Raw genomic sequence first — 21,886 nt, forward strand, 5'->3', positions numbered from 1 at the left:
ATAGTCAGGTGGGGAGAAGAGGTATTTGGGTTTAGGATATTGCACATTATATGAACAGTTTTCCCAGTTCCCGGTATCGCACTTGACATGAATATTATTGCACAGATATTATAACTATTATGAGCATTTTTATTATTATTAATTTATTTATTTATTATGATTTACATTTTTCTTCTCTGTGTTTGGGGAGGGGGTGACAGTGCACATCTATCTGAAAATCTGCTCTGTGTACTCAGTGAGCTTTGAATTCTGTTGTTTTGTTGACAAAATAATAAAAACATACATGTAAAAAATATATATTAAAATTATTGAAATCTATTTATTTCATAATAGGGCTTTCTACACAACATTGATTATTATTAGGCTGTTATTTTTCAAGTAAGCTATGTTTATATAGTGTAATTTAACATAAATACTTAACAGATTTAACAGGTGGCTGTTGAACTCAGTTTTAGACTTCTCCCTTAAATATAATTTATCACTGTATCTTTTAACATATTTTTGCATATAGGACGACTGCAATTGTTACATTTTTGTATGAATTTACTAATTTCTACATATCCTGAATCTTAACTTAGCTGAAAATTACAAAATCCTGGGAGACAAATGGAGGGGGATGTATGGGATATGTATTTTTTTTAACCTTGTATAGTTCCCTGTTCACTTTCCTTCACAGATTCTGGAGTAAAAAAAACAATATATAGAATATATCCACTTCACAAGAATTCAATGTGATGAATATGTAGCAATAAAACAAAAACTGAACCTTGGCTCCAGTAGACCCCCTCCCCTGGAGAAGTTTCAACCTGTCAGGTATAAACAGGTATAAGATGGCTTAATGCCGTGAAGCTGCTTCTATCCCAGCAGTGTCAATGCTAACTGTCAAACTTTTCCTTCTGTGGATTTTGGCACAAACTTGTGTTCGGAATAAAGAAACAGCCAGCAGTGTAAAAAACAAAACAGGAAAAACTTTTTAATAAGCAAGCTCACAGTTACAGGCTATGTTTGCGTGATTAGGGGAAGGTGCCACATTTATGTTGGTGACATGTGGTAAATTTTTCAAAGGAAGTTGTAACATGAGAAAACTCTCCTCCTGTGTTTACTGTAAGTCACATACAAAATGTTCTCTGACCAAAAAAAAAGTCCCTCTGTTGTCAAAGAGGTGCCTGCCTTTGGTCTCAGTGCATGAAACATACAACAAAGAACTGAGAACTTAGACAAACTAAATGACAACACAATAGTACACATAATAATTATAAAGACTTCCTTTCTTGGTATGAAATCAAATCAGAAATGTACAACAAAACTGGGAGAATCAGACCAAGGAAACTTAAAAGCTGAATATTTATCTGTTGGTGTGAAAATAAAGCCTTTAGTTTTGAACTTGTTCATGCAGTTTGCCCATCAAGACACTGGACTCCTTAACCTACATGTGTTACTTCTAGAGCACTGTGACACAGCTACGCCTTCACCTTTTTCCAAAATATTAACGATAATAATTATAATAACTCACACACGCACACACACGGACAACCATTCTTTCCGAAACCAACTTCATCACTCCAAATCTTTGAGCAGGTTGGTGCTTAAGAGCAAAGTCAAGGAGCAGAACCGGATGTGATGTGGAAATCAAAAGGAGTTAAAAATGATTTGTGAAGCTAGTCGGGGGAGGGGTTGTGATGCTGGGATCATAGCATGAAGGTTTGGTTACCGATAACGTCCCCATCCGTCAACTTAAATTATATTACACACCCTCCTACCCCGCTACTTCTCCACCGCAGTGAATCCACACACACACCCACGTCCATCCCCCATTCCATTACTCGTTTCTTCTCCACCCCTCATCACTGCACAGCCTGCTCGTTGGCGGTGCTACCCGAGTCCTGAGGCTTCATCACATCAGGGAGTTCTGGGGGGCTGGAGAAGGCCTCGATGTGCAGCTGTTCGAACATCTCGTCTGTAGGACAGTGTAAGGAGAAAAATGAAAACATTAGCATCCCGAGAGCAGAGCTGTGATTGGCTACATATGGCTGTGTCAAATCTTTCCAGTGAGAAATCCAGCAGGTTGAAATGAGGAGGTAGTCTGGTTAATGTGCTATAAAAGAGGCCACATTAACCTTAACTGTAGGGTAAGGTCTGCTGAGTCACCAGTTAACCTCTTCACTCATCATCAAACATAGAACTGAACTCATTCCACCTGTACTGTCACTTAAATGCTGCTCTACTTTGAAAATGTGTGTGCAATTTTGAAGTAAAATTACAGAACAGTTAATATAGCCACGACTGGTGTGATCTAAACTAAGTCATGCTTAATAAGCGCTTTTCATACATACACTCCTGAAAATTTTGAGAAAACTTCAGGATGGCTTGTGCCTGAGACTTTCCAAAGGGGCTTTTTTACACGTACCTCACAGTGTCAAGTTTTCCCTGTCAGACGAGGGGCACAAAAGGACACTGTGGTAATGTATACAAGATATTCAAGATGATAGAAAATCTCTGTACACAAGGGAGAAGGCCAAAAACCAACACTGGATAGCAGTCATTTTCAGGCTCTCAAGAGGCACTGCGTTAAAAACAGACATGACTCTGCAGTGGAAATCACTGCATTGGCTCAAAACCAAATCTAAGACCCATCATCTGTGATCACAATTGTTCCCTGAATCCTCAAATGCAGGTTAAAACTGTACCATAAAAAGAAGAAACCATACATTATACAGAACTGACGGCGACTTCTGTGGGCCTGAGCCTATTGAGGTTGGACCGCAGTCAAGTGGAAAACTGTCCTGGGTTCTGACGAATCAAAATTAGACATTCTAGTTTGAAATTATGGTCTCTGCATCCTCCACTCTCGGGGGACAACCTGGGCTGTTTTCAGCGCACTGATCAAAAGCCACCATCTATGATGCATAGTGCCCATGGCATGGGTAGCTTACATGCATGGGAAGGCGCCATTAAAGCTAAACAATATATACAGGTTTTGGAGCATCATATGCTGCCATTCAGACAATTCCAAGGAAGAACTTGTATATTTCAGCATGACCATAATAAACCACATTCTGCATTTAGTACAACAGCATGGCTCTGTAGTAGAAGAGTCCAGGTACTAAACTGGCCTGCCTGCAATCCAGACTTGTCCCCCACTGAAAACATTTGGGGCACTGTTAAATGAAAAATGCAACAATGGAGGCCCTGAACTGTAGAACAGCTAAAATCCTATATCTGGCAAAACTAAGACAATATTTGACTTTCAAAACTCCAGAAGCGTTCCTGGTTTTTCTAACTTTTTTTGAGATGAGACTGGAGGCTGATTTATACTTCTGTGTTGAATTGACGGCGTACCCTACACCGGAGGTCCGCATAGCTCCCGTCCATACGCAGAGGCCTACGCACGTAGCTGACATGCACCTCCTCCAAAACGTAACTACGCGTAGAAACAACGAGGACCACAAGCCCTGTGATTGGGTGGCTCGGTGGCATTTACAGCACTTCTGGGATCCCCGCTTATCGGCTTTGTATTTCATCTCCTCCTCTCTATTCTTCATGTAATCATGTCTCTATGATAAACAGCAACATGTATCAGCTGTAGATTACCATAACACGCTCTGAATCGCTCTGGAAAAGTAAACAGAGATTGTAGCAGGGCCGGAAGCAGGCGACCGGCTATCAGAGAGACTGCACTGCCCTCAAACGTTTCGGCGGACAGTTGCTGCGCGACACGGGCACATCGACGCAAAAGTTTGTGGTGCTCATGTCTGCGTCAGCCCCTGCCAGGTAGGGGAGATGCAGACGTTTAAATCAGCCTCAAGTCTTGTCAGTAAGAGGGGACTGGATCTTATCCTGTCTTGATTATGGGTTCTTAGTATCATAATTTACCATAGAGTACGGTCTAGACCTGTTATGTTTGTAAAAGCGTCTTGAGATAACATTTGTTGTGATTTGGCGCTATACAAATAAAGATTGATTGATGTCCCTGTTCCAACTTTTTAAAAATGTGTTGCTGGCCTCAAACTTAAAATGTATACTGGATGACTTCTTGCAGACATTTTACTAAGTGGCTGGCAGGAAAGAGTCCTAGCGAAAGTACCAGGTGGGGCTTTTTACACCAGTAAGTTAACATTATTCGGCTGTTCTCAGGAAGTTTTGTGAATATGTGAATACAACTTAATAAAAAGAAATATTTGTTATCTGGAAAATCCATCAACTATGAGCAATAAAATAAACACTATCCCTGATCTTGAGGAGTTAAAACTGTACATACCATTTACACGGAAAGCCAGACCGACTGTAGCTGGGGCCTGAGGTCTGGCAGTCTGGTTGGTGAATCCACAATCACCAAGAGTTTTGCTGTCCTCTAGCAACTGGTCATCCTGTGAATCAAACTTAAACATGTCAACAAATAAATCCCCTTATGGCTCTGTACAAATTAACATCAAGACAATGTTTAGGAAATATTCATGAGACTTTGGAAAGTTTGGAATCACTGCTATTCTTTACAGGTAACTCACTTTGTAGAGCCTCTGGTCTTCAGGTGTTCTCTTCAGAATTCCTTCAACAATGCGCTTCAGCTCATAGACCGTGGTGGACTCCTTGGCGTCTGTGAAGATTGTGGTCTTGTGACGCCGGATCATTAAGAACACGTCCTGAGGAAGAGACACAGGATTACATCTACATCATCATATCGAAGGCAGCATCATTTGTTACTTTGAGTTAGTGTTGTAGTACTCGGGACCGGTCTTGGTCTCGATGCCGCCTATTTCAGATCTTGTCTCGGAATCGAAAGCATTTTTGCTCGGTCTTGTCTCAGTCTCGGACTGGGCGGACTCCGTATTTTAAATCAAAACCAGTCGATAACACCACTGATGCACTCTGTGTCCCTATCATTACTGTGATAAGAGAAAAAATTACACTTAAGGAGTCAAAAGAAAGGCAACAAAGATAAACCAAACATTGTTTGTTGCTGTCAATAGTATTCAAGGCAAACTTATATAAAATATACAGAAGTCTTTTATTTTGTTAACTCTTATAATGATTTTTCATTGATATATGGTCTTGGTCTTGTCTTGGTCTTGCCCTGCCTTGGTCTTGGTCTTGACTCGGTCTCGGACATGTCTTGGTCTTGGTTAATGTGGTTTTGACTATAACACTACTTTAAGTAATGCTAGTTGTTGAAGTGTGAATAAGGCAACTCACCAACCTGTCTAAACGTGCAAGCAAAATCTTTGATTACTTATATTTCTTTATGTAAACAAATGTGTACATTCTATCTGTAAGAAAGAGGCCTGGGTCAAATGGCCATGCTTCCACACCATGTAGATTCAGCTAGACAAAGCAGAAGTTAGGCTTGAACCAGATAAGATGGTTCCAATTTTGTGATATAAGACAGTAAAAAGGGGCTTTTAAGATTTGTCTTGAGTTCAGGGTGAAGGTGTTGTAATCAGGTATTGTACTTAGCATACAAAACTGATGACAGGTAATGGAACTTCACTTAGCCAATTACCTTTAGTATTGGTTTCCCTTTTGCCCATATCGTTATCGTATGATTGAGCAATGGCATCTCAACTCACACATTACCCTATATCGTACATACCTAGTCTGATGTTCATTTTAAGCCATGTGTCAGTTTTCCTTCTTTTTACACGTTACAGATAATCAACACACTAACCGCTGATAGTGAGAAGTGGGAAGCAGACGTCGATCTAAGCTAACGCAGAATTAGAAAACAGAAACTGTCTTAAAACTACAGAGACACAATTATCTACCATCTGCCAAATTACAAGACATGTACATCAAACACTGATAATACACACTCAGCTGATCTGACAAGTCTAACTGGGTTAGTTGGCTTGTAAACGTTACATCATTTCCAAGGTTAGCCTCGCTAAGATAAGTTACCTTATAGCTAGATAGAAAGGCTAGCATAGCAAACCGAGCGTTAGCATTCACGCTAGAAATCTACATTTAACCGACAGTTTTTTTCAGTAATCGTAACGTTAGTGTCTTTTAAAGCAGCGCTGAACCTTAGCTTTGTTTGTGTTAAGGCAACGTTCACACAATATAGTGGATAATGATAATAAAGTTACCATTTCAAGTGGTCAGCTAGCTAGCCAGTTGCGCCAGCCCTGTGTTGTGTGCAGCAGAACCCCAGACTGCACCGCTTACGGAGATTGCGCAATACGGATCAGCATTCCGCATTCATGAAACGCAGCTACGCAACACGACGTAACGCTACGCAACCTGTACGCAACATGACGTATACATCTCAGAATTTGGCGCGAGGTAGTTTCATGCTTGAAGAGTGTAGGCGCAGTTCGAACAGGAAACAACGACTAATCCCACTGTTTTGAGGACTGTAATTAATACTTGATCATATGGTCTGTATGTTATTTTATTGTACTTACTTTACGTTTGACTGACAGTTACAGCAAGTAATTCTACTGAATGTTAGCTAGCTGGCTCGGTTACGTTGACAGATTGTTGATCTAAGTTAACATTAGCTAAAGTCTGTTTTGTCGAGCTGACATTTCTCAGGGATAGGAAATACTGAATACTGCTAATCTACTACTTAGCATATTGTTAAATTGAGCTCGTCTTATTCAAAAGACTCACTGAAATACATAGTGTTGTTAAGGCTGACGTCGTCGAGTAACTTGTAGTGTTTACTCAATTAACCTAGCCAACTTACGTTACATTCAGCAGGTCAGTCCTGCATTTTGACTTCAAAAGCTATGTGTAAAGAGCAGTAATACCTGTTTTTCAAATTAGCTGATCATCAAAAGATCAGCAGGATTTTATTGTTGCAGATGAGACTGCCTGTCAAGCTAGATGTTTAGGCTCTCACTCAGATGTCATTTTCTCATTCTGAACACAAACAAAACTAAAGAGATGATATTTGACCCCAGGGCAGTCAGATTACATGACCCTGTTTTAATTAGTGATGGTCTAATTGAGCAGGTGGACTCTTATAAGTATTTAGGCATCAGATGGATAACTTATTAAAGTGGAATGTCATGTTGATTTCTTGTGTGCCAAATTGGCCCAAATACTGCATTTTCTTCTTAGACTCAGAATGTTTGGTGTAAGTATGAGTGTGATGTTGACCTTCTATAATGCTGTCATGGGAAGTCTGATCAGATATGGGATGGCAGCCTGGTTTGGCCCTCTATCTGTTCAATGTAAATCTAAGATTTAATTTTTTTTTTGTAATGTGCCAATGTCCCTTCAAACTATCTTTGGGACTACTGTTGTCACTCAGGCACAAAAATTCTTGAAGGACTCCTCATGTTCTTTATTCAGAATATGAATTATTGCCCTCTGGAAGACAGTTCAGAGAGAGCAGATATAAAAGTAATCGCTTCAAGCTCTCCTTCCTTCCTACTTCCATCTCTCTACTCAACAAACAATCCGCACTAACAAAATGCTCTGTATGAGTATGAGGGTTCACTTACTCTGCACTAATGTTAATATGATATTGCTTTTTACTTCCACATTGGTATCTTACTGGTATTTATTGTATTATTGGTATTTGTTGTGTCATTGGTATGCTTCAGTGACATGTTTTTTTTTATCTTTGACAGTAGGTATGCTATTGTATATTGGTATGATGAATGAATGTATTGATTGTGAGCAGCACTGCACTTATGCCCACGACAAATTTCTCCCCGGGGACAATAACGTTTTTCTTATCTTATCTTATGTGTCTGATCATGACAATTGAATTAGAACAAAATGGACATTAAAAAGACAACCTCCATGTATCGGTTCATTTTACGAACATAAGAGACAGAAAATGATTATAATTCTCTGTTTGGAGTCCAAATAGAGAATAATTTTCATGTGTCAGAATTTAGATTAGACAAATACACAGGGAACTATAATGGTAATGAGCAGTGCTAATTATACATGCATATTAACAGTCAGCTGAGACACCCAGTGCTTACTTTATTATTTTTGGATATTCCAGGTCTCCTTTAGAGAAAATAAGTGGAAAAAGCCCCTAAAGATGTCAGTGGCAGTGGAAACTACAATGTCCAGGATGCCTCTCCCTATCCCCATCCACTTCTCCCAAGCAGAGCAATCCTTCTCCCTCAAAAAGCGCAGATATCCTTGCTCCTCTTCATCCACTTCCAATTCATCATACTCTTCTCCTGCCCGACTCTCCCACTCTCTGCCCCCACTGCCGCCATCCAAGGGATGCCCCCCTCTGAGCAGGATGTTCCCACAGCATCCATCCCCTTTTACACCTTTATCTTGTTCCCTTAGTAAGTCTCCCCCTCCTAATTCTGAGTATGATCCAAGCAAGCAGCAGTCTTACTTCAGTCAGTGCTTCACCAATCTGGGCCTGCTGGGAAGAGGATCGTTTGGAGAGGTCTTCAAGGTGAGGACAATGAATAATTGTGTTTATGTGTATACAAAATAATTAACAGCATATACTGAATTTTACTGTGACCCAGAATTCCAAATAAAAGGCAACACATCAGCATCATTTTTGTATTTTTCTAGGTGCAAAACAACAAGGACGGCCGCCAGTATGCAGTCAAGCGCTCGGCTCATCGCTTCAGAAGCAAAAGTGACAGGAACCGGAGTGTGAGGGAAGCCAGGAACCACGAGTGTCTATGTCCTCACCCCCACATCCTGGATTTTGTGGCAGCCTGGGAGGAGCGTGGCCGTCTTTACATTCAGACAGAGCTGTGTTGTACCAGCTTGCTCCTCCATGCGGAGAATCAGCCTGGCCCAGGTCTGTCGGAAAGAGACAATGAAATATGTCATGATGCCAAATTTAGATCTCAGATTTTACTTAGGTTAAAATAAACACCACTTCTTCTCCCATGTTTGAAACATTACAATCTAGATGAGCCTGCAGCCTGGGCGTACTTGTGCGACCTCCTCTCGGCGCTGCATCACCTGCACTCTCATGGTTTCGTGCATCTGGACCTCAAGCCTGCCAATGTCCTCATGACCACCTCTGGACGTCTCAAGCTGGGGGACTTTGGGCTGCTGCTTGAGCTTAAAAAGAAGTGTCCAGAGCCACGAGAGGGGAAAGGGAAGGAGGACGCCCAGGAGGGAGATGCTAGATACATGGCACCTGAGCTGCTCCATGGGGAGTATGGACCTGCTGCAGATATATTTAGGTACATTAATTTACAAATAAACACAATACATAAAGTTCTTTTGGTGTGAAATATTGCCTTAATTTAGTTCAACTCTTTTCTTTCAGTTTGGGTGTTTCTATTCTGGAGCTTGCCTGTAACATTGAGGTTCCAAATGGTGGAGAGGGCTGGCAGCAGCTTAGAAAAGGCTGCCTCCCTTCAGAGTTTACCAGTGGTAAGATTTAATTTTCTGTCAAGTTTTGATACATTTTCTTTAAAAAAAGTATCATTAAATAATTAAAGTTTCCATGTGTGTGTTTCCAGGACTGTCAGCTGAGCTTCAGACAGTTCTCAGGATGATGCTGGCGCCAGATCCATCTGACAGGCCGACCGTCTTTGAGCTCCTCGCTCTCCCCCCTGTCTGGAAACACAGGTGGAAGAGACGCATTTACCTCATGGTGGCTGAGACTGTGCTGACACTGGTCTCTCTCTGCCAGGTAATATGTCTTGTACACCTTTTGTACATTAACCTTTGGAATGTGTTGAAGTAATTGAATGTGTTTTAGCCATGAAAAGAGTGTTGTCTGTGGCTTTTTCTCACAGGATCCATAATTGTTTTGCTTTTTCTGGTCTTTTCCTCGTAGTCGGTTGTGTGCTTTGGCTGTAGACTCTTGTCCTCTCTTCCCACTCCTCCCTTTCTTCCGCACTGGAACAAGCCAATACCCTGCACTCCTCCAAAGGACGTCTGGGACAGGGATCTAACTCTGCCCCTCAGTGCCATGTACGCTGACTCAGGAAGCCCAGAGGACGATGCAGTGTTTCTGTTGGATTCCACAGATGCTGAATTTTCTCCAAACCTCTCACACAGGTAAGAAAAAATGTGTGATATCTTAGGAAGTTCTCACTGATACCAACATCAAGCAATATTTAACTTAAAAGAGAGCTTTGAAAACTTAATTTGTCTTCCTCATTCAATAGGCTGACATCCAGGCTGTCTGTAGAAAGCACATCCACTCCTCTCCCAGTGTCATTGATGAACAGCCGCCTCAGTCCGACCCACACACCAACTCACTCAAATGCGAGCGATTGGTTCTCCTGCAACTTAGCACTAACACCCTCCAGCATTCACTCCAATGGTTCCTGCCGCACTCTGACACCCAGCGTGAGCCCCATACACGGCAGGATTCACACACACAGCATGAATGAAAACTCCACACACAGCCAACACACTTCATCCATCAGGTCCTCACAGAGACGAGGACGCACCTGGGTCCGGACTGACGAGTCTCTTTCTCGATCAAACATTGAACCAAAGAACCTGCTCAGCCTGTTTGAGGAAACAACGCTGGAGGGAGAGCCATAGGTTTACACTAAGGGGCCAGAGTTTTTCACTTGAAGATGTCGAGTGACGCTGCCTAATGCATGTATTCACTGAGTTTACCGCTTCTGCCATTCTCTTACAGTTCTACAAATGTGTCTTCTAATGTGTATTTTGAGGGAAAAAAGATTGAGGGAAAAGGGTTTCATGGTGTAATCAGACCTTTAAGCACTTTTTATGTTAATGTAAATGCAATCTGTTGCTGAAATGACAAGTCATGATGTGTTGTGAGATAAGTTATCATTATCTTGGTGTACTCCTTTACCTAATGAGTTAGATATAATAAAATGAGGAGCGAACCAGAATCGGAGCTTGTGTTATATTTGATTTTTTGATTTGATGTCTTTATTTCAAACATGTAAAAGTAAAATAGAAAAATAAAAACATACTAGTAGAAAAGAAGAAATAGTTATACAAACATACAAGAAAAACAAAAAAGTTATACAAAAGAAACAAAATCAATCAGTTCCATTAGCAAGCACTGAAACATTTAACTTTACATGTGTGAAAAGGAGTAGGAAGAAGTTAAAACGTATCTAATCCTACCCCTTCATTCATTATTATCTGGCATTATACTAGTGCACTCCCACATGTCAAATCTTTATATTTACACCGACAATCAAAAGCAAACCCCTCGTGATTATCAACACTTGTCTTCTTCCTTGTACCTCATGAAAATCATTTCTTTATACCTCTTCTTGAACTGGATTCTGACATTGCTGTGGCTCCATGTTGAGTCTGTTCCACAGTTTTATTCCACAGATTGAAATACAAAAACTTTTCCTTGTGGTCCGAACACTCAGCATCTTTAATCTTAACTTCCCTCTGAAGTTTTAACGCCCCTCTCTTTCAAAGAACAATCTTGGAATATTTCCTGGGAGGAGATTTTTCCTTGCCTTGTACACAATTTGTGCAGTTTTAAAATCCACAAGGTCAAAAAATTTCAATTTTGGATTTGAGGAACAATTAATTTGTGTGATCACAGAAATCAACATTGTGAACTATTCTGATGACTCTTTTCTGTAGTACTGACAGTGGTTGTAGTGAGCTTTTATAGGAGTTTCCCCAAACCTCTATATTTTATATATATTTTAGTACTAGTAAACATTTCTAATGTCATGCGTTTGCTGGAGTTAATTTGTCCAGCCATGAGTGCAATGATAAATATGACCTATTGCAACATTACCTCACTGGCTCAGACTCTAAAAGGCTCTAATTATGAATAACATAGATTTTTCGGGAGTGCTGTTTTTGTCCTCACCAGAAGGTGGCAGCAAAACACCACTGAATTCCAGGCGCCTGAATGACAGAGTTAGTGTTGATGTTTTCCAGTATAAAATATCAAATTGAATAGGATATTTCTTTATCCCACACCATCACAATAAAATCCAAATATATTTGTTATCTGTTATGTACTAAACTGAATTTAAAAACCCTATATAGTAGTTATCTGCACTAATTTAAATAATGCAAACAATGAGCCTTTAATCCAGACTACTTCTAGAAAATCCTGGATTCAACAAAGACTGAACATGCTCAAAGTATTAAGGTGCAGTGCTAATACTTTGTAAGACTTTGAGATGTAATACTAAGAAGGCTTTCCGTTTCAGTTCCCTAATGCCCTGGTTTACTAAGGTGGTGATGTCAGATGTTAATCTATTTGCATTGGTCCCTCTAAACTAGAGTCCCTTTGTAAGTGATATTTGAAAGGTGGTATAAGCCTGAGAGGGCAAACTTCAGAAACTGGTAGAAAGCATGTTGAATCCATCAATAAGAGACATATTCCATCACCTATTCTCTGTCCTTTCAATTTAAATTGTGCAAAAATATTTCTGAAGTTGAAAATCTGAAATCATCAGTGGAAAAGCAGGAGGTTTGGGATGTGGGGAAAGAGACTTTGCTGGGGGTACCAGAGAGAGAGAGAGAACCAGAGTCTGACGAGGAGACTGCAGTAGCTCCTATAAAGGATAAGAACAGAGAGCAATCACCGGACAACATACAGGACTTTATGTTTCAAGAAAAAAACAAGACCACTTAATCAAAACAGCAACTTGTTCTGCAGCATGGCAGACTGATGCACATCTGGAGCTGAATCGGTTGTATTGCAGGTGTTGATGAATTTGTTTTCATCATATTGCTGAAGTCTATATGGATCCGCACATATGCTGTATTTCCAAGTCATTTTATGGCAAAGTGCTCTGGATCAACAGCAAGTTTCCCTTACGATGATCACACACAATCTTAATCCTGAAACAAAAACCCCAAACACTGTAAACTGAAAACTTCTTTTCAAATCTGATTAAATCCGCCAAGTGCAGAGTGAGTCCATGCATTGAAAAAATGTGTCCCAGTGCAGTACAATCAGTGTGAGAGCTTTTTTGATATTTATGATGAAAGCCAATGACTCCAGAAACAGCAGAAGTGTAATGAAGTATAGTTTTATTCTTTAAAGCACCCCCTTGTGGCCCACACTTGGCTTTGATAAAAACCCCAGCACCTTTTTTGACCAGTAGACTACACACCTGCTCTTACCAGATGAGGTGAATGATTGCAGAACAGCACCTGATTTCAGAAGAGAGGCAACATCTTTCCCAACACAGTGAAGGTGTTTTGCAATTTCAAGTTTTCCACTTCCCTTTCCATCCTAACCGGATGTGACTTGTTAAAGCTTCTTTTACTTTTAGTGTAAATTCCTGTTTTACCTCATACATCACAATCTCCTCTGCAGCGAGGAAGCTACAGGACACACCGTCTCAAGTTTGTGAAGCTACAGATCTGACAAGTAAGCTATTTTTTTCAGTGATTCTGTGAATTTTGTGAATTAATGTTTTACTTGTTATAATGATAATAATAATTAATGTTTTAGTAGTGCCATTTTTGGTTCAGAAAATGTGTTCTTCAGTTCTTTTGAATCCTCTTTGAAGGTAATAATTCTGATGTTTGTGTTCCAGAGTTTCTACAGGTGAAGTTGCCACAATGCAGAATATGAAGTGTGTGGTTGTTGGAGACAACAAAGTAGGAAAGACTCGTCTACTCCTCACCTACGTCAAAAAGATCTTTCCAAGGGAGTACATAAGTTCCTTTGACATATTAAACACCCAAGTAAACATAGAGAACCAGACTGTCAGCCTGAACCTTCTGGACTCTGCTGGCAGCAAGGACTATGACCGCATACGCCCTCTTTCCTACATCCAAGTCAATGTCATCATCATCTGCTTCTCCATCGCTGACCCAACATCCTTTAACAACGTCAGCCTTAAATGGCATCCAGAGGTTAAAAACCATTGCCCTGAAGTGCCAATTCTTCTTGTTGGAACCAAGAGTGACCTGCGTAATGATCAAGAGGTCTTTGAAAAACTGAAGGGGCAGAATCAGAGAACAGTCACCCGGGAGCAGGGGACCAAGCTGGCAAAGCAAATCAAAGCTGTCAGATATCTTGAATGTGCCTCAATCAACCAGGATGGACTGGACGACGTGTTTTATGAGGTTGTATGAGCATTTCTCAGCCATTCAAACAGCAATAAGAAACACTGTGTAATCTTGTAAATTAAAGGCTGACATAGACAGTTTATTGAATATTGTTTAGTTAATGTTTGTACATTCTTTTATTAGTGTGGAATGGTTTGTGCTCCTTACTTAAAGACTTCACATTAGTTAGGTCTTTTTTCAGAAATGTAAAGAGAACTTTGAAGCATTTGGATTCAGCAATACAGAGTTGCATTTCACTTTAGTAGCAAAACAAACCGGTACATGTATACATGTTGGCTTGTGGATAAAGAGTTGGTTCATTAAGTGTAAAATTTTGGGTCCATTGGGTCAATTTTTTCCTGTTTTAATAAGACGGAAATAACGCTATTTTGACCTTTCAAAGATTTGCTGTTTAAGCATTCTATGAACTGTTTCAATAGATCGTTGAAGAAAGAACATAACATTTTATTTCTCAGGTAATAAATGTTTTTGGGAGAGGCGCTGACCTGTGAGTTCAAACAGGGGTGTCCAAAGAGGGTCACACATGATGTTGTCAGAATACCTTAGTGCCAGTGGCTCCTACTGAGACTTAGGAATCATAAAAGTTTTATATGAAATATCTATTCAGTAACAATTATTAAAAAAAAATTCTTAGTAAAACAGTAACTAGGAAGTCCTCAGTTCTCCACAAGCCACGTAAACATTAGCAAATGTTATATCTTCTGGAGAAAATGTTTTTCATAAGGGTCGGGCAATGTGGGAAAAAATATTGTATCATTATTTTCCGATGGTAAGATCACGATCTGGATTTCATCACGCTTCTTTTTCATGTTGTTTTTAAGACTTCTCTGACCAGCAGACAACATTTTAAGACTAGAATAATTGATAATTGAGTTCTGAACATTTCAAATTTTGCCATTTCTGTATAATTTCATAATTTGGATCTTGTCTTCTGTCCTCTCTTGTGTCTTCTGAACTTTTAGAGTTCATCAAGAACATTTTCACATCATGATAAAAACATTAATTTGAAAACCTGTCAGCTTTAAGAGTTCTTGTGGTTTTTTTTTTATTGCTGTCTTGCAGAATTCCACAGAGTTTTGGCTTTAGACAGGTAGTCCATATGAAGCTTTTTGAGACGTTTCTGGACTGACTTTAGTTTTGTTTGTGCACTTGAAGGAAACTGCAAATGTACATATGATTCAGAAGGTGATTCATTTCTTTGCTATAAATAAAACAATTTAAGATGGAAGCTTGGAGCGATAAATAAATGGACCTTGGGCCGCACTTGGCCCCCGGGCCGTACTTTGAACATGCTTATTCAAATATTTTTATTGTGAAGCAAACAGTGTATCAAAAATACATCCATCTTAGGCTCTTGTTTGCTTTATATTCTTGTTTTGCACTGTCTACTTTGCTACTGTGACACTTAAATTTCCCCGCTGTGGGACGAGTAAAGGACTATCTTATCTTATCTTATCTTATCTTATCTTATCTTATCTTTAGTTATACAATGCTTCAATGTTTTGAAACATTAATACGACAACAAATGAGTAATGAGAATCAGAATCAGAATCAGAATCAGAATCAGCTTTATTGGCCAGGTATGCTTGAACACACACGTAATTTGACTTGGGTAAACTGTGCTCTCTTTGAACAAGGCATAAGAATAAGACATACAAATAAAAATAAAATAGAAATAATAACAATAACATCAGCTATAAATACAAAAGAACAACAAATAGGCATGACTAATATGTACAGACTAAGATAATATGAGAAATGTGCAGTGGTAAATAAAGTGGTAAATAAATGAAAATACAATAAATGGGAGAGAAAATATAAATACACAAAAATAATGAATAAAGTAAAATGAACTTGGACATGCTTGAAATAAACAAATGAACTGTATACAAGAGAGAGAAAAAACATTTATTTTATTTTGAAATACAAAAAAGATGTACCGGAAGTGATCCCGGTACTGCTTCCGGATGTTGTGACTCGTCCTGCTGCGTTTTGAATTTCGCTATGCAACACTGATAACCTCTTTGTCTTGTCTTGTAACCAAGTTAGATTAACAGAAAACTTATCGGAAGCAAACATTATGCCATCACCATAATAACAAACCGGGTTTGTTAAAAGTCTGGATGAATATCGATAAATCATCGGGATAGCTAATGAAGCTAACTGTACCTGTCCACGTTACGGTTCTCCGCTAACTTCACGACAACCCTGCAGGTAACATTTCTGTTGTTTTAACACGTGGATTCAGGAAACTTTCACTATCTAAATGTGTTTTTGGAATATGCTGGCTGATGAACTAGGACAACAAAAGGACCACTGTATTGTTGAATATGTCATCTCCACGTCTCAGAGTAGAATCAATAACTTCAGCCAAAAAAGGATAATATTCAGCCCTAACACACATACACGGAGAAATGAAAGTGTGTCTGAAGAGGGGGTGTCAGTCCAGGCTTTAAATACGTTTATATAACATTTAATTCATACCGAGTAGTCAGATTATAAAGGAGATATCCATGAGCGTTGAAAAAGGAGCACAACATCGCAGGGACTCTTCACTGGATGTATCACTCCGCTGCAGCCAGGTGATTTTGAATTAAATTATAATATCAGACCTACGGTGGCTCTGAAGGACAAAACACATTTACAAAAGATGAAACACTTTAAAAAAGTTAGAGACAAATTTTGGGAAAACATTTTTACATTTTATGTAACCAAATAACATCAGAAAAACACTTTTACCAAGGCCAAAACACATTTATAATGTTACAATGTCATTTAGCAGACGCTTCTATCCAAAGCGACGTACATACAAGAACAAGAACAACACAAGCAAAGATCTAGACAAGAGGAAGCAAGATCAGTAAGAGTAACAAAGTGCTTCAAGTCCATTTGGATGCAGGTACTGCCAAGCAGTGTAAAGGCAATGCACAAAAGTAAATAAGGATTTTTATTTTATTTATTTTAATTTTTTAATAGTAAAATAAGGAACATCTACAAAGAAGCAACCACATGCTTTAAGACCTTCCATTATCATCATAAACAATTAACTTGTCATCACCACAATAAAGACCAAAGTACCAAGTGCTGGGTCACTCAAGACCTGAACACAGATTCCCAGAGTAGAGCAGGACAGTGCGAGTCAACTGTAGCTGGACGACATGGTCTGCCACTGGGGACAACAGTGGAGAACAGTCTAGCTAAGTGTATAGTGCTTCCTAAAGAGCTGGGTCTTTAGCTGTCTGTACATTTAAGGAAATACATTTACGAAAGATGAAACACTTACAAAGTTGGAGACAATTTTACAAACGACGGAACACTTTTACCGTTAAGTCTGACTCCTTTTAGCCTGACTCCGTTTAGCCTGAAGCTATGTGGTCTGAGGCCATTTCATCTGAATTCTGACACACGATGAAGGTTTTGCGGATATATGACGGAGCTTTTCTGGAGACATGATGCTTTTTCATCTGAGGTCTGACACCTCACTCTGAGACCCGAGGATGTCCTAATATGTGAACCATGTCCATCTCCATTTGGTTTCTCTCCATCCAAACAAACTAAATAACCCCTCACTCGATCACTTCCGGATCACTTCTGGTATTTGGTACATTCCCTTTAAATGAAATGTTAATTTGTTTCAGAAATGGTAGAAGTGTTCCATCGTTTGTAAAACACAGATTTCTGTGTTAACTTAACTATCCTTGTCCTTACAAATAATGCAAAAGTCGTGAACCTTTTCTACACATACCAAACGGTAGTTTCTAATTAGTTTGGTTTCTCCAGCTTTAAAATCAGCCCTTAGCCCGATGATTACTTATGCAATACAATTGATTTTTTTCCTGTCTGTTTTTGTACTTACACAGAAGTTGTGTCACACAGTGGTGTTACTAAAAGCTCTCCTATTTGTGATCCTGCAATGACAGTGTTGTTATACTGCGACCTCTGCAGCGGCTTGTTTATGTGCAGTTCTAACCTGAAGTGTCATCTTATTTCAGGATGTCCAAAATTGAGCGTTTGAATGCACGTGTGGCCAAATTGTTGACGGAAGCTGTGCAGGAGGTTCTCGAGGTGGTTAAAGAGACGGTGTCAGAGTACCAGTCAAAAACTGCCCGAACACAGAGAGAGAATGAGAGTCTGAAGAGAAGACTGCAGGAGCTTCAGGAACAGATAACAAGAGATAGAAAAGGTGGATAAGAAGAGAAATGTCATGATCATTTAGCATTACAGCTAATGTTACTATCTCACATTTGTGGGTTACCCAGGAAGCGTGTTTAACATGTTTCTTTTGGTATTTGTTTCACAGCTGCTTCTGCCATATGTTGTCTAATACCTGAAGAAGACGAAGTCGCACCAAATCAAGACCAGGATTTGGGCCTCAGTTTGAGGCATAACAGAGAACCTTCACTCAAAGAGCTAAAAGCTGGCCTCATACCTGAACTTGAAGTAAAGCAGGAATCAAACCAACAGGAAAGCTACGATCATGTTGAACTGCAGTCCGAGTGCAAGTCACCACAAACAACAGAACATTGCAATGCACCACAAGAGGAGGGAGCGCACATTGTTGAGGAGGTAATATCAGTCAACACATCACACCGTACTGATAGGGACGTCAGTGCTGTGACATCTAATTCAGCATACTCCTCTCTTTCCAACACACTGGGGTTGAACCTGGCTGTGATCAAAAGAGAGCCAGAGGTAACAGACTGCACATCATCAGAGCAGCCATCTCTTCGGGGACAGTACAGCGGATGTGTAGATTTAAGCTGTAACTCTTCTCGATTCAGCTCTGTTGAGACACACAGACAGCAAGTCAGCGCAGAACCTCGCGGACTTCACTTTTCCCACTCAAACCATGCCGTGACAAGGAGGCTTGGATTCGCTAAAAGCAACAGGGCTACTTTTGATGCGAGAAAAATCCGGTTGGATCATTTGAGAGAGGAAATACACGTGTGCGTTGTGTGTGGAAAGTCTTTCAGCAGAATCGGGAACTTGAGAATCCACCAGCGTTGTCACACGGGAGAGAAGCCGTATGGCTGCGTTCAGTGTGGGAGGCGTTTCAGTCAGGCCGGAGACCTGAAAAAACACAAGAGGGTCCACACAGGGGAGAAACCGTACTACTGCAACCAGTGTGGAAAGAGCTTCAGTCGAGGGGAGAACCTGAAAAGACACCAGAAGATCCACATAGGAGAGATTTTACAGCTGCAGCAGGTGTGGAGGGAGCAGCAGCAATGATTATTATTGGTGACTCACTACAAATGAACATACAGTTGTGCTCATAAATTTACATACCCTGGCAGAATTTATGATTTCTTGGCCATTTTTCAGAGAATGTGAATGATAACAAAAAAACTTTTCTTTCACTCATGGTTAGTGGTTGGGTGAAGCGATTTATTATCAAACAACTGTGTTTACATTTGCATAGTAATTGCTTTCTTCTGGCGACTCGACCATGCAGCCCATTTTTCTTCAAGTGCTTCCTTATTGTGCATCTTGTAACAGCCACACCACTTTTTTCAAAGAGTCCTGTATTTCAGCTCAACTTATTCGTGGTTTTTCTCTGCATCCCGAACAGTTTTCCTGGCAGTTGTGGCTGAAATTGTTGTTGGTCTACCGGACTGTGGTTCGGTTTCAACAGAATCCCTCATTTCCACTTCTTAATTAGAGTATGGACACTGCTGATTGGTATTCTCAAGTCCTTGGATATCTTTTCATATCCCTTTCCTGTTTTATACAGTTCAATTACATTTCCCACAGATCCTTTGACAATTCTTTTGCTTTCTCCATGACTCAGAATCCAGAAACGTCAGTGCAGCACTGGATGAAAAATGCAAGGGTCTGTCAGGAGCCCAGAAACTCACTGACCTTTTAAACACACACTGATTACAAGCAAACAGATCACAGGTGAGGATGGTTACCTTTAATAGCCATTCAAACCTGTTTGTGTCAACTTGTGTGCATGTTATCAGGCCAAAATCACCAGGGTATATAAACTTTAGATCAGGGTCATTTGGGAAGTTTCTGTTGTCATTATGATATAAAAAGAGGAAACAGAGTTGTTTGACAATAAATGGCTTCACCCAACCACTAACCATGAGTGAAAAACAAGTTTTTCTCTTATCATTCATATTCTCTGAAAAATGGCCAAAAAAAATCACAAACTCTGCCAGGGTATGTTTACTTATGAGCACAACTGTACATACTCATTGAGAATCAGTGAAGGAACCCTTTTACTCTTTAAATTTAGTTTAGAAATAGTTGCAAGGCGTTTGATGTAAGAGCCACAGGATAGAATAGAAAGCTCTTGTTTAGATTTTACAAGGAGTTGACAAGCACTTAATGTTGTGATATGTTGCAGGTAGTATGCTCCTTACGCAAGTCTTTTTGTCCCTCTGATGATGTTGAAACAGGGCTATAAAAAGCAATCATGTAACCAAAGAGACTGAAGCTTTACAGACATTTATACACAGATGTTAAAATACCAGGTCAGCTTCTGCGTTACTTTCAGTCTACCATTATTTTTAGCCAATGAGATTTGTTGCTCCCTCTAACCTCAATCCAACCTGTGCCATGATCAGCTGTCCTGAACACCTGTGGCCTTTGATGAAGGCATAAGAAAACTGTTAACATATGAAGGATTTTTTAGACAAACTTTAATTTCAATGCATTTTATTATTCATTTATTATGGACAATATAAAAGAGAAACCTTTAAAACTGACAGAAGTCGTATTGGTAAATTGCTGCCACTAAAGAGCAGGTTTTAAAATGTTAACTTAAGTGTGTGTTACACAGTGTTATGCCTCTTTTGGTCATGTGTAAAATAAATTCTCTCATGTTAAGTGTGGAAAGCTGATGACAAGTTTTGAAACTTTTTCAAATCTGAATGGCATGACAGTCATTTAAATTGCCTGATCAGATGGACTGATTGATGCTTGTTGTATGCTGGATATATTTATTGCAGGCTCGTATGAACTGAAAAAAGTAGAGTTTGTTTAGCAGAATCAATAAATTAATTTATTTCCCATTTAAAGTGCTCAGTGTGCCATTTTTTTTTGAATATTGTGCTTCAGGCGGCTGTTTAACAGACCACAAAATGCTTATTAAAGCATGGACATGGGTGTGTTTGTCATGGCTCAACTTGCTAAAAGTAATAACAGACTTGTACATTACTTTATGGAAGTGTTTGAATTTCACCTCAAGTTGTTAAGGTTGTGTAATACAAGGCTACATTGTGAAATAAATTATCACATGCACACTCCTGACTTTACACACCACATGTTGGGGATTTCGCACACGCACGCAGCTCAACACTACACATCAACAGCATTCAACTGACAAAACAGTTAACATGGTTGCATCTAAGAAGCCACAGTGCTTCAAATAAAGGGAGACTTAAGGGTATATAAACTAATTTAGTCTCCATCATCTGTAGCCAATTACAATAGGCCAACAAAAGGGATTAACCTGCACAGTTAAGGTGATACTTCAAGCACCAATTAAATAAAGCACATCCAGAGGCCAACTTGTATAGTACAGAAATAAAAGTGTGAATTCAAATGTGCATATTTATTACTAATTGAAGGACAACAAAAGTGATATATATCTTACTGTGGTGCCACTTAATGTTGATTAACAGGATGTTCAGTGATTCTCTCGAACAGTTTCACTTAATTCACTCCTCTCCCTCCATAAACTTCAGCTGGTCCAGAACTCTGCAGCCCCATATCATTACCAGAACCCCCTACTTTCACCACATCACCCCCGTCCTCCAGCAGCTTCAATGGCTCCCGGTCAAACTCAGAATCACCTTCAAAATCCTCCTGTATACATTAAAGGCCATTCACAACCTGCCCCCCCTGAGCTGTCTGATCTCCTCCACATTGTCACCACCCTCTCGCTCCCTCAGGTCTTCTTCCTCCTCCTTCCACCTCTCTGTGC

At 39.7% G+C, this 21,886-nt stretch overlaps 4 protein-coding genes across 6 annotated transcripts; 3 read left to right on the top strand and 1 right to left on the bottom strand.

Annotated features, from left to right (window-relative positions):
* Positions 1–948: 948 nt before the first annotated feature.
* On the bottom strand, positions 949–6,213 carry LOC117830042 (elongin-B-like). 2 transcript variants are annotated; one of them, XM_034707947.1, is made up of 4 exons: positions 6,081–6,213; positions 4,506–4,640; positions 4,259–4,367; positions 949–1,957 (listed from the first exon to the last, which is right to left on the bottom strand). In XM_034707947.1, exons 1-4 carry the CDS (start codon positions 6,081–6,083, stop codon positions 1,845–1,847), a joined length of 360 nt encoding a protein of 119 aa, XP_034563838.1. In that variant the 5' UTR covers positions 6,084–6,213; the 3' UTR covers positions 949–1,844. The 2 variants fall into 2 exon arrangements, with proteins under 2 accessions (XP_034563838.1, XP_034563837.1); XM_034707946.1 differs by having other exon boundaries at positions 4,259–4,379.
* Positions 6,214–6,243: 30 nt separating this feature from the next.
* pkmyt1 (protein kinase, membrane associated tyrosine/threonine 1) lies at positions 6,244–10,769 on the top strand. Of its 2 annotated transcripts, none has more exons than XM_034707872.1 (8): positions 6,244–6,375; positions 7,961–8,374; positions 8,500–8,734; positions 8,849–9,128; positions 9,215–9,321; positions 9,411–9,583; positions 9,731–9,954; positions 10,065–10,769. In XM_034707872.1, exons 2-8 carry the CDS (start codon positions 8,000–8,002, stop codon positions 10,447–10,449), a joined length of 1,779 nt encoding a protein of 592 aa, XP_034563763.1. In that variant the 5' UTR covers positions 6,244–6,375; positions 7,961–7,999; the 3' UTR covers positions 10,450–10,769. The 2 variants fall into 2 exon arrangements, with proteins under 2 accessions (XP_034563763.1, XP_034563764.1); XM_034707873.1 differs by having other exon boundaries at positions 6,244–6,371.
* A 2,424-nt stretch (positions 10,770–13,193) lies between these two features.
* LOC117830040 (rho-related GTP-binding protein RhoG-like) lies at positions 13,194–14,451 on the top strand. The gene is made up of 2 exons (XM_034707944.1): positions 13,194–13,246; positions 13,418–14,451. Exon 2 carries the CDS (start codon positions 13,441–13,443, stop codon positions 13,957–13,959), a length of 519 nt encoding a protein of 172 aa, XP_034563835.1. The 5' UTR covers positions 13,194–13,246; positions 13,418–13,440; the 3' UTR covers positions 13,960–14,451.
* Positions 14,452–15,892: 1,441 nt separating this feature from the next.
* On the top strand, positions 15,893–20,978 carry LOC117830024 (zinc finger protein 24-like). The gene is made up of 3 exons (XM_034707910.1): positions 15,893–16,167; positions 17,946–18,136; positions 18,254–20,978. The coding sequence occupies exons 2-3, from the start codon at positions 17,947–17,949 to the stop codon at positions 19,180–19,182; spliced, it is 1,119 nt and encodes a 372-aa protein (XP_034563801.1). The 5' UTR covers positions 15,893–16,167; position 17,946; the 3' UTR covers positions 19,183–20,978.
* The last annotated feature ends 908 nt before the right edge of the window (positions 20,979–21,886 follow it).

Source organism: Notolabrus celidotus, chromosome 18 (genome assembly GCF_009762535.1).
Source record: "Notolabrus celidotus isolate fNotCel1 chromosome 18, fNotCel1.pri, whole genome shotgun sequence".
NCBI classification, from domain to species: Eukaryota; Metazoa; Chordata; class Actinopteri; order Labriformes; family Labridae; genus Notolabrus; species Notolabrus celidotus.

Coding starts and splice junctions, on each gene's coding strand:
- pkmyt1 (XM_034707873.1), top strand. Junction 8,375..8,499: donor CGTTTGGAGAGGTCTTCAAG/GTGAGGACAATG, acceptor GTATTTTTCTAG/GTGCAAAACAACAAGGACGG. Junction 9,322..9,410: donor CCCTTCAGAGTTTACCAGTG/GTAAGATTTAAT, acceptor GTGTGTTTCCAG/GACTGTCAGCTGAGCTTCAG.
- LOC117830024 (XM_034707910.1), top strand. CDS start 17,947: ATGTCCAAAATTGAGCGTTTGAATGCACGTGTGGCCAAATTGTTGACG. Junction 18,137..18,253: donor GATAACAAGAGATAGAAAAG/GTGGATAAGAAG, acceptor TTTGTTTCACAG/CTGCTTCTGCCATATGTTGT.
- LOC117830040 (XM_034707944.1), top strand. CDS start 13,441: ATGCAGAATATGAAGTGTGTGGTTGTTGGAGACAACAAAGTAGGAAAG.
- LOC117830042 (XM_034707946.1), bottom strand. Junction 4,380..4,505: donor AAGACCAGAGGCTCTACAAA/GTGAGTTACCTG, acceptor GACATGTTTAAG/TTTGATTCACAGGATGACCA. Junction 1,958..4,258: donor TCTGGCTTTCCGTGTAAATG/GTATGTACAGTT, acceptor ACTGTCCTACAG/ACGAGATGTTCGAACAGCTG.